The 14,021-nt window shown below is 48.9% G+C and overlaps 1 protein-coding gene across 1 annotated transcript in view; it reads left to right on the top strand.

Annotated features, from left to right (window-relative positions):
* Positions 1 to 14,021, top strand: part of SLCO2A1 (solute carrier organic anion transporter family member 2A1) — an 82,007-nt gene that overhangs the window by 35,503 nt on the left and 32,483 nt on the right. The window contains exons 2-3 of the mRNA XM_014451406.1: positions 10,336 to 10,473; positions 12,538 to 12,700. Coding sequence (XP_014306892.1) covers positions 10,336 to 10,473; positions 12,538 to 12,700 — 301 coding nt within the window. The remainder of the gene's footprint in view (positions 1 to 10,335; positions 10,474 to 12,537; positions 12,701 to 14,021) is intronic.

Here is a 14,021-nt window from a genome sequence, read left to right as displayed (position 1 = left end):
CACTTGGGATGGTGGCCAGATGGGACCTGGCGGTGACACAGACTGGAGGGCCGCAGTGGAGATGGAGAGCGTGGTGTGGATTCGAGGGTTGGTTTGGGGGTTAAAGCACCCACTGGAGCAAGAACCGGAATTGAGAGGGGGGCTCGGTGTGGGGGAACGGTAATGCTTTGGGGCAGGAATTTCAGAAACGGGTTGGAAGTCAGAGTCGAAACGTGTGGGATGCAGTTTAGTGCAAGGCCTGGAGTTGAGGAGGGCTCCAGCCCTCCCTCCTGACGTGGCCGTCACAGGCCTCAGACAGTGGCCTTTGGGGTCATTTTAGGAGAACCCTGACAGGCAGGCAGGGGAGGCTGGCAACGGCGATGCTGGAGAGAAGTTGCACAGGACAATGGGAACTGTTGGGTCTGGCTCAACTGGCCTCCCCTCCCAGGTCCAACTCTTCAACTTCCCTCTTAAGGAACAATGAAGCTGCGATGGAAATCTGTGTTTTGTTTTCCTTTTTTGATTGCTCAGATTCTTATACTCCCAAGGCCTTCCAGGACCCTGTCTTATTAAAGGCTTCTTCTAGTTTGTAATGATACTAATAACGCTGCTGTGAATACCGCCGACTTTGACCCGAGGCTGGCTGTTTGGAATCTCGGAGCTTTATCTGGTTCAGGCATTCTTCCTGTGTGGGAACATATTTGATTTCCTGAATCACTTCTTAAAAGAGGCATTCTCCTCTGGGGCCACCAGGCCATGATTGCGATCCAAAGTCACACCCTGCGTAAGGTACAGGAGGGTAATAAGCGGGCCGACCGGTTAAAGACGGCCTTCCTTCCAGGACACAGCGTCGTCCTTGCTTTGTTTCCTTCTTCTTCCTTTGGAAGGACAGGGAGAAACGACCTCCCGCTTCCCGCCAGCTCTGAGGGGCCTCCCAGGTGGGCCTCAGAGGAGCCCTCCTCCCCTTTCAGATGCCTGCACCTCTGAGGTCCTGAGGTCGATGGGAAGCTGCCAGATGTCACCCTTTCTGAGTTCCCTTCTTTGCCTCCATTGCCTTAGGGCCTCTTGAGCCCCAAACCTCACCTCCCAGGTCTTACCCATTTGGGGAACTGCCCACAAGGTCTGAGAATGGGCTATGAGGGTAGAGAAACTGAAAAATAGAAATATAAGCGGAGACGGGCCAGAGCCAGCACCGTTCTGGCCATGTGCCTTTTCCTGGAGACACACCAACCACTTTGGAAGATTCCAGTCACATAAATGTTTATCAGGATGCTTGGGTGTAGTGGGGCAGGGCGGGAAGGAGGGTGGTGGAGAAGGACTCGGATACACTTTGGGGTTTGACTGCTTAGTCCACCGACAAGTGTACGCCACTTTTTCCCCCATTGAAAACGTGGGGACAGAATTATTGATTTGTCTGCTAGACTTAGCAGCAGGAAATAGATTGGGTTTATAATTTAAGAAGACAGACTGGCACATGTTTGAGTTCCCTCATCTCCAACACCCTCGTTATAATGGAAGTATTGAGTAAAAAACAATGGTGAAAACCAATAAAAGAAAAAAAGACGGGGAGCAAGACTGTGAGTGGATAGAGAGTCAGCTAGTGAGGGGGTGTGCACAGGAGGGAAGCCCCGCTCCTCCCGGCTCCCAGCTTGCTTCACTCGCCAAGTGAAGTGACCCGATCATGATGCAAATACTGATAGAACCATTAAAAGTTAGGAAGAGGAGGGAGAGGGGTGGGAAGTGCAAGAACAAGTGACCTAAATCCTCTTCTATAATGGTTTCCGTCTAAACGGATGAATCAAGAAATTGCAGAACAAGCTTATTGTTTTGAGATGTGTGCATGTAATCCACAGGAAAACTCAAACCAGAGGTGGTGGTCCCTGAACTGCAGTCCGGGTGGTTGGCCTGAGCTGAGCATAGGGCTGAGTCTCGTCATTCGAAGCCCTTGCATGTTACTTGATTTTTCACGCATGTGCATATAATACACTGTCAGGGGAAAGAATGAAACAGTGCGAAGAAATGTAAGTGGATTTATGATTATACCGGGCCTGACTGGGAAAAGGGCCTTCTGAATGCCAAGCGTTGCTCAAATTGAGTTGTCAGCGTGGCTATGCTGTTCTGGGGTTTCCCAGGAGAGATGCGAGCCTTGGAGATGTTCCTGCCTGTCTGGGGTACAGTCAGCCCCAGCCTAGGGAGAGAAGGAGCAGAATGGACTCGGGCCAGATTTGACTCCCAGAGGTGGAGAAACTCAAGCAAGAGGCACCTCCGAGCCTCCTCCCTCCCTCAGACAACATCGGTGGCCCTTGGCACACACTACATGCTGAACTCTCCTTGCATTGCTGCGGCGGAGGGGGGGGGGGGGGGCAAGGAGGTTGCCTTGGGCTCCTTTTTTCTCTTTCTTCTCTCTCTCTCCCGCTCTCTTTTCCTTTTTCTTTCCTCCCCCCCGCCCCCCTTTCTCCCTCCTTTCCTTCCTACCTCTCTTCCTCCCTTTTTAAAAAAATACATTTTTATTGATTTCAGAGAGGAAGGGAAAGGGAGAGAGAGATAGAAACATTAATGATGAGAGATAATCATTGATTGGCTGCCTCCTACGTGCCCCCCACTGGGGACCAAGCCAGCAACCCGGGCATATGCCCTGACCGGAATCCTGGTTCATAGGTCAATGCTCAACCCCTGAGCCATGCTGGCTGGGCTCTTCCTTCCTTCTTTCTGAAGAGTGGTTTCATTCAGATTGCTGGCAGACGTCACTTACGGATAGAAGCAGTTGTTGCCAACTAAGAGGTCACAGCCTGTGTCACAGTCCAGCCCCATCTCCTGCTTATGAGGGGGTTTCTCTCCACATTCTAGGGGACATAAGGCATCAGAATGTTCTAGAGTGTTGCATGTGGACAAAATCAGAGTTGGTTGACAGCTGAACCAGTGGTTAAACAGGTAATACCCTACGGGGATCACATTTCAGAACTTCTGCCGCGTGTCCTAGCACCATAATTAGATGCCTCAGGTCATAGCTCCAATGTTTAGTTTGGAAAAGAGGCTCATGAATGTGTGAGCAAAGGAAACCAGGTCTAGGCTACACGTTGACCCTTCTCGTTCCTCCTGAGCTGCGAGGGTTTCCCTCCTGGTCCTTATGGTTTCCCCTTCGGGATAATACTTACATCTCTGAAGCTTGGCAGGGGTTTGGGGTCCCACGCTGAGCCTTCACTTGGCATCTCAATATCTTTTCAGCCTTTCTTAGCTCTTTGGCACAGATGGAAAAAAGATTCCTCTTTATTAGAGGAAGAATCTTTACGACCACTCTGATTTCCCTGCTTCCTTCCTCTTCAACTTCCTCTTCGTGCTCCCTAGGACTGGAGAAAGAGGGGAGCTGTGAGCCCGAGCATTTGAGGTCTTAGAGCTGCCCGCCCACCATGCCATGCAAGAATGCTCTTCCCCCGGCGTCAGCTTTCTCATCGAGCTTTCTTCTGCAACGTAGGCCTAAAGACCTATAGTTTTAACACATAGATGTTTACATTAGCACACACACAAACGTAGATATTTACATGGGTAGTGACCCTTTCAATAAACAAATTGAAATTTTGAATAAACTCTCCCTGCATTGCTGGGGAGGGCTCTTTGAATAAACAAATTTATTCCAATGACATTGCAATGCTCATAATATTTTTTGTTAAATCTATGGAATTCCCTCTAAGCCTAAGAACATTATTTTGAATACTTTCATGGTTGCAAATCTTTTTAAAATTAATTTTTCTTAGGTCGACTTTATTGAGATATAGTTTACCTATAATCAAGTGCACAGATTTTAAATGATTGAGAAGCTTTGATAAATGTGTTCACCTGTGTAAATACCACCATGATCAAAATATAAACTATTTCTACCACCCCAGATAGTCCCTTCATACATAAATACAAATTTTTAACTTTTTAGTTTGGGTTTAGAAATATCCAAAAGTAAGTCAGAGTTGATCCAAGTAAATAAGTGGGGCAGCCAAGCTAGCACAGGCCGTTTTGTGCTTTGTAAGTTTTGTGGCGTGTAGACTGATGGGAGACAACGCTGACGGGGGAATTCATAAATGAGTGAGGACAGATCATTGGAGCAGACAGCTACTCTGCTGGTTGAATATTCTGGAGCAAGGGTTCAGCCCCAATTATGGACTGTTGGGGTCCAGCTCCAGCAGGTCCAGGGGTTCCCAAAGGTGTGGACGGAGTCCGCGAAGAAGGAATGACAGGGAGGCAGCGTTCAGTTGATCAGCATAGCCAGGTTCTCCTTTTATTGTCCTGTTACATCTGTATTTATACCATTTGATCCTATAAGCATGCCTCTATAATCACATCATGGTATGTTTTGGGGAACCTTCTACAGTTCATTGTTTCATTTCCATAGTTTCTTATCTGACCTTTGCCAAAAATCCTGTCTCTATCTAGTTCTGTTGATTTTAATCTTGTCTAGGTTAATCTCTGTGTTCCATTATAAGGGCTATTCCAAGGTCACTATTCTACTGCTCTACTGATAAACTACAAGGAAGTGACTGAAGGAGATTATCTTCCCCAGTAAAGGTTATGTCCTCCCAGCCCCACTGCTTGCCTTCCCTGGGACTGCCCTGTGTCGGTGGGTCTCCAGGGGTATAGGCTTTGGTGCTTTCCCTGGTGGGCAGACCCCTGGGGATGTGGGCCCAACAAGTCCCAAATTTATTGCCAATAGTCTTAGTCCAAGTTCTTCATAAGTAGTACATGGTATTTCTGTAACACTAGGGGGTTTTATTGATTTATTCTCTTCCTTAGGCCTGTTAATCCCTAACTCCAGGGAAAAATCCCCACCTGGGGAAACAACCTTTCTCAGGGAGGTGGTTCTGGTTATAACACATAGCCCTAAAAAAAGGGGGAGCAAACATATTAAGCACAGTATGCCATATACGCCAGGTACCTTGAAACATATGCTGTGCAGATGTTTCTTCCCTGCAACGACTGTGTCAAGCAACAAGGATGGACCGGCCAATAGCAATGGACCAAGCAATGGGAATATGGCACCCTAAAAAAACTCATTATCTTTCCTCCATGAAGTCTATATCCTGGTGAAGGGAGATGTCAAATAGTGAGAAATCAAACGTATGATATAAACAAACGTATTAGTAAGCAATAGTGCTTAAAAAAAAGTAGACTGAGGAGATAGAAAACTATGGCATGTTATTTTAAAGAAGATAATACAGCCCATGTAATATATCTTTATTTTCTTTTCCTTTTGTGAAGAAATCACAAGACTCAGATTCTACCACAAGCTGCTTTCTGAAAGGGACATATCTTTCCCTAAAGCAGTGGTTCTCAACCTTCTGGCCCTTTAAATACAGTTCCTCATGTTGTGACCCAACCATAAAATTATTTTCGTTGCTACTTCATAACTGTAATGTTGCTACTGTTATGAATCGTAATGTAAGTATCTGATATGCAGGATGGTCTTAGGCGACCCCTGTGAAAGGGTCGTTCGACCGCCAAAGGGGTTGCGACCCACAGGTTGAGAACTGCTGCCCTAAAGTATATTTTGCAAAATACTAGTATCTGTTATATATAGTTTAAAAATGTGTATGTGTTGAGGGGGTTCCATGGTTAAAGTATGGAGAAATTTGGGTAAAACAAAAGTTAATCAGGTCTTTACGGAAGGTTTTCTCAGAACCTTTAAAATGCTAACGTGGACTGTCAAGGGCGGGGGGGAAAAAAGGACACATATGTAATACCCTTTGTAATACTTTAAGCAATAAAACAATAAAAATTAAAAAATAAAATAAATTAAAAAATGCTAACGTGAACTATAAATATTCATGAGGGACGATTATAATATGCAAAGTTTTCAAACATTTTTTTCTCCTGGGAATCCTTTGAACTTGGAGCATCTCAAGCTGGTGACACTCTGTGTGCACACTATGGGAACCTCTGTCCTCGGGTTCTCATGCCGCAGGAAACTTGAAAGCATCAGAGAGGTTCCCTTACTTGGGCCAGAGGAGCCAGTGGGAGAAGTCGCAGCTTATACTTATTCCCTCAGTGTGTGGGCTGGCCAGGGTGCCAGGTGCTTTAGAGACCCTCTCTCATGCAAGCCTTCCAACAGCAATGTGAACAGGTGTGATTATAGCTCCCCTATGTGAGGGGGAAACCACTGTCAGAGAGGACAGATATGGAGCCCAAAGTCAGCACGTGAACCGAGGTTTGTTTGACTCCCAAACTCAAACCATCCAAACCTGTAAGACTAGATGGTCTAAATCAGCGGTTCTCAACCTGTGGGTCGTGACCCCTTTGGGGGTCGAACGACCCTTTCACAGGGGTCGCCTAAGACCATCAGAAAACACATATATAATTACATGTTGTTTTTGTGATTAATCACTATGCTTTAATTATGTTCAACTTGTAACAATGAAAATACATCCTGCATATCAGATATTTACATTAGGATTCATAACAGTAGCAAAATTACAGTTGTGAAGTAGCAATGAAAATAATTTTATGGTTGCGGGTCACCACAACATGAGGAACTGTATTAAAGGGTCGAGGCATTAGGAAGGTTGATAACCACTGGTCTAAATGATGGTGGAGGGTAGGATGCAACCCAACCAGCCAACCTTCCCCTTCTCCCACCAGTCCATCTACATAGATTCTTAAACCCCATGCTTTCCAGGGGTGGTTTCTGGTTCTGCATTGTGTCAGGGGGGTTGTCGCTCCATCTCATGCTGGCCATGGGTCAGGTCCTCGGTAAGTTCGAGCAGCCTAGGTCGTGGTCCCAGGGTCTGGTCCACTGTGCTCAGGAGGCAGACGGAGGGCCCAGATGGCTGTGCTGATCCTGAGTGGCTCAGGGTCAGAAAGCTCTGTGGGAACTATCCATTCCCTTCCTTCTCTTTTCCTGGCATTTTCTCCTTGCTCTCCCCTTCTTTGTAGTCACATATCTCATTCTCCTCCATCTGCTGAATGCATTAGAACCTGAGGGCCCAGACACATGCCAGCATTTCTGCCAGGGCACCCGTAGGGCACCAGCCCTGACAGGCTGCAGTGGCCAAAAGCTGGCGGAGAGGTGAAGGGGTGTGGGGCGTGGAACGGTGCCAGCTGATGGAGGCGGAGTCTTCCACCTAGTATTTGGAGGGAGAAAATGGGGAATTTCTGTATTTACTGGAAAAAGCAACGGCATGTCTTTTAGGAAAAGATCTGAGACAGATTATTTTCTTCTACTGTCCTTACCTTCCTCTCATGAGACTCCTGGGGAATTTGGTAGGCATTAGTCACTCCTGCTAATTAATTGCTAATTTGGTTAGAAGGAGACAGGTCTTTTTGAGCTTTATGCTCAGAAATTCAGGTGTTCTGAAACTGAACTTGCTGTCTCCCTATCCGTGGATACTCCTCTTCCTGGCATACTCCTCTTCCTGGGGCCCCCGTCTCCACACATGGTGTTGCCCCCTTCCAGACCCTCAGGCTAAAATGCTGTCCCTTTTCTTCCACCTCGAATCATGGACAGCCTTGTCAACTCAGCCTCTGCAAGAGCCCCTGATGGGCTCCCCCCTATTCCCCACTGTGCTGGCCTTTGGTCCAACCCTCATTGTGTCTCCCCTAGGCCCTCACTCCTCTGCTGAATGCTGTCCTTAAGGTCAGCCATGTGCCAAGCCGTCTAGATGCCTCTGTGCAGGAGTCAGCAGCAGGCTGCTGGGATTTTTAGAAGCAACCTTGAACTAGACACATAACTGAGCCCCAGGCTGGCAAGGGGTCCCTGAAGGGTGAGGAAGAATTATCCAGACAAATAAGGGAGAGATGATTCTGCACAGATTGTGAGCAAATACACAGACAATGAATGTGTGCTGTGGGGAACTTGAATAGTAGGACCTTGAAGAAGTTTGAAGGGCAAGGTGTGTGGCAGCAGGTGTTGCAGCTACCTAGTGCTGTGTAACAAAGTGACCCCAAACTTAGTGCTTCAAACGATGACAGCATTTAGTTTGCTTACTCAATCTGCCCTCTATCTAAGGCTCGGTGGGGAGAGCTCAGTCTGTTCCTCTTGACATCAAAGATGGGCTGGAATCCTCCAAAGGCTCGCTTGGTAACATGATGCTGGCTGCAGGCTGAAACTAGCTGGAGTTGTCACCTGGGACACCAACTGTGGCCTTTTCATGTGTAGGAAGCCTGAGCTCTCTTATAATGTGATGTCTGTGTTCTAAGGGTCCTGAAAGAGAAGGAGCCGGGTAGATTTTCTGTCGACGTTCAGGACTTAGCCTCAGGGGCTGCACAGCATCACTTTTGCTTTATTTGCTTCGTAAGAAGCAAGCAGCTAAGACTGACCATATTGAAGGGAAGGGAACAGAGACTCCATCTTTTGATGAAGGAATGTCATTGTCACGTTGTAAGAGGTGTATGTGGGACAGGAGATTGGCGTGGCCATCTTTGTCAAATACAATCAGCCACAACAGAGTATGAAGCCAGAGTCAGTCAAGGACTAGGACGTGTCACGTCTTGGCTACCATGCCAAGGACATTCGTTTTTATCTTGTAGGAAGTGGGGAGCCAGTGAAAAGTGTTAATTTGGGTGTCACCTGCTCACGTTTGTATTTGAGTCAGCTCTTTCTGGAGTGGGGTGGGGGGGTGGTGGAAGGTTTGATGGGCCGACAGAGACCTGTGAGAGGCTGTTGCAGTAAGCCAGGGAGAGAGGGAAGGGCGTGAGGCAAGGCATAACAAGGAGACGAAGGGCAGGTCAAGCTAGAGAGACACCAAGAAGACATCACAGGACTTAGCAGAGGCACCAAATGCCAAGGGATGAGGAATGGGGCATCTAGGAGGATTCCAGGTTTCTGGCTTAGGGAACTGAATGGCAAGAATGGAGAATGGAGGGAAACGGGAGAGATTGGAGAAGGACGGTGAGCCCTATTTGGGAAGTGATTAGTCTAAGGCAGTGGTTCTCAACCTTCCTAATGCCGCGACCCTTTAATACAGTTCCTCATGTTGTGGTGACCCCCAATTTCATTGTTACAAATTGAACATAATTAAAGCATAGTGATTAATCACAAAAACAACATGTAATTATATATGTGTTTTCCGATGGTCTTAGGCGACCCCTGTGAAAGGGTCGTTCGACCCCCAAAGGGGTCACGACCCACAGGTTGAGAACCGTTGGTCTAACAGATGGACTGGGGGGCATTAGCCTTTAGGGGATGGTCAGAAGAAGAGGATCTGGCAAGGCATCCAAGATCCAGTTGCCTCTTCCCTGGATTTGGCTTGGACCAGGGACTTGGGGCTTGAGCATGCTCAGATGGCCTGTGTCCAGGGAAAACAGTGACCTGGGCAAACCCCGTCACTCTCCCCCTCACTATCCGGGAGCCCCAGGCTGGCCTCGCAAAGGCTCTGTCCTGGCAGGTAGGAGAGGAAATGTCAGCTCTGATCCCACAGCCTGGAGCGGGGCCCCTGCAGAGGGGGCAGGATCAGCTTTTCAAGGAAACAGAAATGAAGGTGGAGCCCCTGTTGTTCTCCTGCGACGCCAGGCGTTCAATTAAGAGAGGAACGTTGGCAGACTATGAAACGTACCGCACCCCACCCTGGAAGAGCAGTGCAGTCCCCAGAAGGGGCACCTTCCAGGGGGCTCAGGGATGTACGACTCCTGCTTCCGAACCTGCTGGGGCCCCGCCCAACAGCGGAGAACCCAGGAGGGCCCGGGGCTCAGCCTGGAGCTGATTCCAGATGCCACCCTCCCCGCTGTGCATCTGTCAGGGTATATGGGCAGGATGGAATGCAGAGACAAGGCCTTATCACCCATCCAGGGAAACAGCCAGCACAAGACAAGGCCTTATCACCCATCCAGGGAAACAGCCAGCACAATCACAGGTAGTCCTGATAGAGGCCATAACAAGCTTGGGACATTCATTAAAACCAGGTGGTCTGTGCACAGGTGTTGCTGGAGTCTGGGAAAGGGAGGACAGGTCAAGAGGAGTGGCACACCGGCCTGGCGTGTGTCAGGGCCCTGGGAGTGACCTGATTGGCTGGAGAGTAACTTCAGCCCTTGCAGGACAGGAGGAAGGACAGCAGCAGCCCGCAGGGCACTGAGATGCCCTCAGAAAACACGTTAAGTGATGTGGCTGATTAGTCAGGCCTTTCCCAGAGGTGCTTCTCCACCCCTAGTTTACGGGCCGTTTATGGCAGCAGGATGGTGGGAATGGATGGCTGAGAGCTCACTGAGTCCCAGGAGAAACCTGATGTGACGATGATGGCATTTCACCCTCAGGACTGCCTGATCAAATCAGTGTTTCTAAGTAACGGGTGAGAAAACAGAGCAGAAACAGAACGGGAGGCCCAGGTGGGCAGCCAGGGCTCACTGTCCAGGGACCTCATGCGTCACACGGTATCTCCCCAGGTGTTCGTGCTCTGCCATGGCCTCCTGCAGCTCTCCCAGCTCCTGTACAGCGCCTACTTCAAGAGCAGCCTCACCACCATCGAGAAGCGCTTTGGCCTCTCCAGTTCTTCCTCGGGTCTCATTTCCAGCTTGAATGAGGTAAGCAGCAGGTTCTGGTCCATCCGACCCCACTTGTGCACCCTGGTCTCGAGGCCTGGGAGGGGGGTCCAGGAAGAACAGTTCATGGGGAGCTGGGATAGACACCTGGGGAAAGGAGACAGCCAGGTGCAATGGGCATGGTGGAAGCAGCTACCAATTCCAGGGCTTCCTGGCACCAGGCACTGAGCTCAGAGCCTCGGTGGCTCCAGGTAAGGAGATGGGGTGCCCAGGCTCAGCTTCTCTCTTCTCTTTCCATGAGGCCCACTGTTCTGGGATCCCTGACCTGGGGCCTCCTCACAGCAGCCCTGTGAGCAGGTGCTCTGCTTGCTCCTCCCACCTGACAGATGAGGGCACTGGGGCTCAGCAAATGCAGCAGCTTGCCCCGGGTGTGCAGGGCTGTTGGCTCGAAATTCTGAGCCTCTAATTGAATTCCCTGACCACCCACGAGTTTATGGACCTCTGCCCATCCCCAGTCTAGGAGGAGGTGAGCCCCACGCATGCAGGTGGGGAGCAACCCCAAGCCCAGCAGCTCCAGTATTATGAGCTTCACAGAAGCCAGAGCTTTTACCCCCAGAAAAGTCAGATCTCTACGACCTCCCAGCAATGTGGCTTTCACACAGTCCCTCAGTGACTACACATCCAAGTTTGAGAAGATAGGGTGGGCTGAGAGGTCAGGGGTGGGAGGATCAACTAGGAGTCACTGGGAGTCAGTGAGAAAGAGGCATGGGAGGCAGCAGAGCCCTTCCATCATGGCAGCAACATTGGTGGCTCCCAGGCCCAGCCCTCTCTTCTCTTTCCATGAGGCCCCCAGTTCTGGATGAGCTCACCAAGACCAGAGTAGCGGTGCAGGGACTGAGCTCTGAGAGTTGAGAGTTTGGGGAAGCGAAGAGGAATCAGCCAAGGAGATGGAGAAGGAGCAGCCAGGGGAAGGAGACTAGGAGGAGGTGGTGCCATGGAAACCCAGGGAACAGAAATGCTCGACTGAGTCAAATGGTGCTGAGAGATCAAGGAAGAAGAGAGCTGAGAATTTGGCAATGAGAAGGTCACTGGTGATCTTGGCAAGAGCCAGGTACCAAGACTCTGGCCCTATGTCCTAAGACAAGGCACCTGCTTTTCGAGCCACAAGGATACTGGTGTGGACAGGGCAGGGGCAATGGGTGCTGACATTCAGGGCTCCTCGAGTCCAGGCGAACATAAGTCCTGGGGCAGAGGGTGATGTCCTTGGATGCAGTTGTAGTCATAAGATCTGCCAGCACCCCTTTTACCATTTATGACCCTTATCCCCAAGCTGGGGCCTTCGGTTCCCTTCCCTGGCTCTGGGTGGAGCTCAGAGAGCACGCCTTCCAGTGAGCACCAGGAACATGGAGTTACTGGTGCGCTCAACTGGTAGGGATGTAAGGGTGCTTTAGTCCTTGTCCCCCATTGATAGAAGTGGAGGCAGACCTAGGGTGGGCCAGGGGCAGGTGAGGAGCAGAGCTGCTGGGACAGAAACCCCCTCCTCCAAGAGGCAGTGGGGCTAATTTAGTTAAAACTTAGTATCTGTTCAAGCCACTTCCTAACCTCATGGACCTGGACAAGTGACTTAATATTCCGAGCCCCAATTCTGTCTGTAAAATGAAAGTTGTTGCATGATGAAACGAGATAGTGCATGTTACTTGGTGGCTCTTCTGACTACCAAGCCCAAGTCCTCAGGGAGTTTAATGAAGGAACACGTGCTGTTTCCAGGAATCAGCCAGAATGGGAGGCACCCTTGGATTTTGCCCCAAAGGGCTTGGTCCTAAGATGGTTGAAATTAAGGCCACGAGCTTTTCATTGTCTCCAGAGACTTCCCTTGGTTTAGTCTTGAAGGCTGAGGCTGGGAAGAATTTCTGACAACAGGGAAAGCTTGTCCCACGGTGAGGCTCTCTGGGCAAGGCTGACCCGGGGACTCTGCCTGGGCCCCAGCTACCACTGGGTAGCCTCTTCCCTATCTGCTTTTCCTGGAAAAGGTACAGTCAGGTCTCCACTGTGGGTGGGTGAGGACGGAGTCTCTGGTCTCACTCGGTCCCTCTGCTCTCTCCACAGATCAGCAACGCCATCCTCATCATCTTCGTCAGCTACTTTGGCAGCCGGGTGCACCGTCCACGGCTGATTGGCATTGGGGGTCTCCTCCTAGCTTCGGGTGCCTTCATCCTCACCCTCCCACACTTCCTCTCAGAGCCCTACCAGTACTCCGTGGCCAGCATCGGTAAGTGGCCTCCAACCGCTGCCCTAAGGCAAAGCTGGCGGCGGTGCTTCTGGGGCAGTGGATACCACACTGAGCCACACCGTCCTCTCCCACCAAAAACTTCCTTGGATTTTATTGTTTTGTTTCTCCCCAAAGCCCATCTGAAACCAGGACATGCAGAATCATGTGGAGCTATGAAGCAACTGTCCCAGCTCTGGCTTGCTGAGGGTGGAGCCTGCAGTGGATGGCCCACCTCCTTTGTAATTCCCTGTGCTTCATGCCAGGAATGACCCATTGCACACAAGTAGAGACACTGGTGAACGGTGCTGTGATGGGTTTGGCAGGATGAGGGTCAGAGCATTGACCATGATGAGGTCTGTGGAATTTTTTCATGTTTAATTGTGTATTTAACACTTCCTGACATTGGTGCATTCACCATTCTTTAGGTTTAGAATACACTTGCACGATGATCTCATTTGATTCCTCTGGACACCTGTGAAGAGGAGAGAAGAGGTCTAAGATGAAAACATGGCACTCAAAGATGTCTAGTAACTTTCCCAAGGACACCCATCAGGGAGGGACAGACTCAGACCTCCTGATTCTGAGACAAGTGGCCCTTCTGTGACACGGAGCCTCTGGTTCTTAGTGATAGGCCCTGTGGCAGGGAGAGATGAGTGAGGATTTTAGGTAATTCAGAAACACGAAGTTAAAAACCACTGCATTGCCCAGTAAGAGTTTCCCTATTCTTTAAAAATTATTATATTTTTTAATATAAAAATTTCAAACTATAGCAAAGTAAAGAAAATAATATAACAGACAGATATACTGACCATTACGATTTATCAGTTTTCCTTCAGATACCTCTTTTTTTTTCTTTTTCTTTTTAACAGCTTCCTTGAGACATAATTCACATGCCATACAGATCACCCATTTAAAGTGTAAAATTCAATGGTTTGGGTATATTATTTTTTAATTGTGGAAAAATATATTTTTTTCTGTAAGTTTGAACACATTTATAGATTTGTGTAACTACCACAACCAGGATACATGAGTAAGAAACTCTCTGAATCTCTGTCTGAAAATGTCTTAATTTTACCCTTGCTTTTGAATTATAGTTGAGATACAAACAGGATTGCATTTAGTTATTTCCTCTTAGCACATTGTACCATGCCTCTATCTTCTGCCTTCTCTTGATATTGGAACTTCTTCATCAGTCTTTTTAGGTATTCTGGGTTTTTTCTCTCTATTTGTGTTTATGATTATCTCTCTTCTTTGCTGTTCTGCATGTCCACCATAAGGTGTCTAAGTATGGATTAATTGTCACTTATCTTTGGAAGTTCCA

This window comes from Myotis lucifugus, unplaced genomic scaffold, assembly GCF_000147115.1.
Source record: "Myotis lucifugus unplaced genomic scaffold, Myoluc2.0 scaffold_8, whole genome shotgun sequence".
Classification (NCBI taxonomy): Eukaryota; Metazoa; Chordata; class Mammalia; order Chiroptera; family Vespertilionidae; genus Myotis; species Myotis lucifugus.
This window is presented reverse-complemented; position numbering and strand designations above follow the sequence as displayed.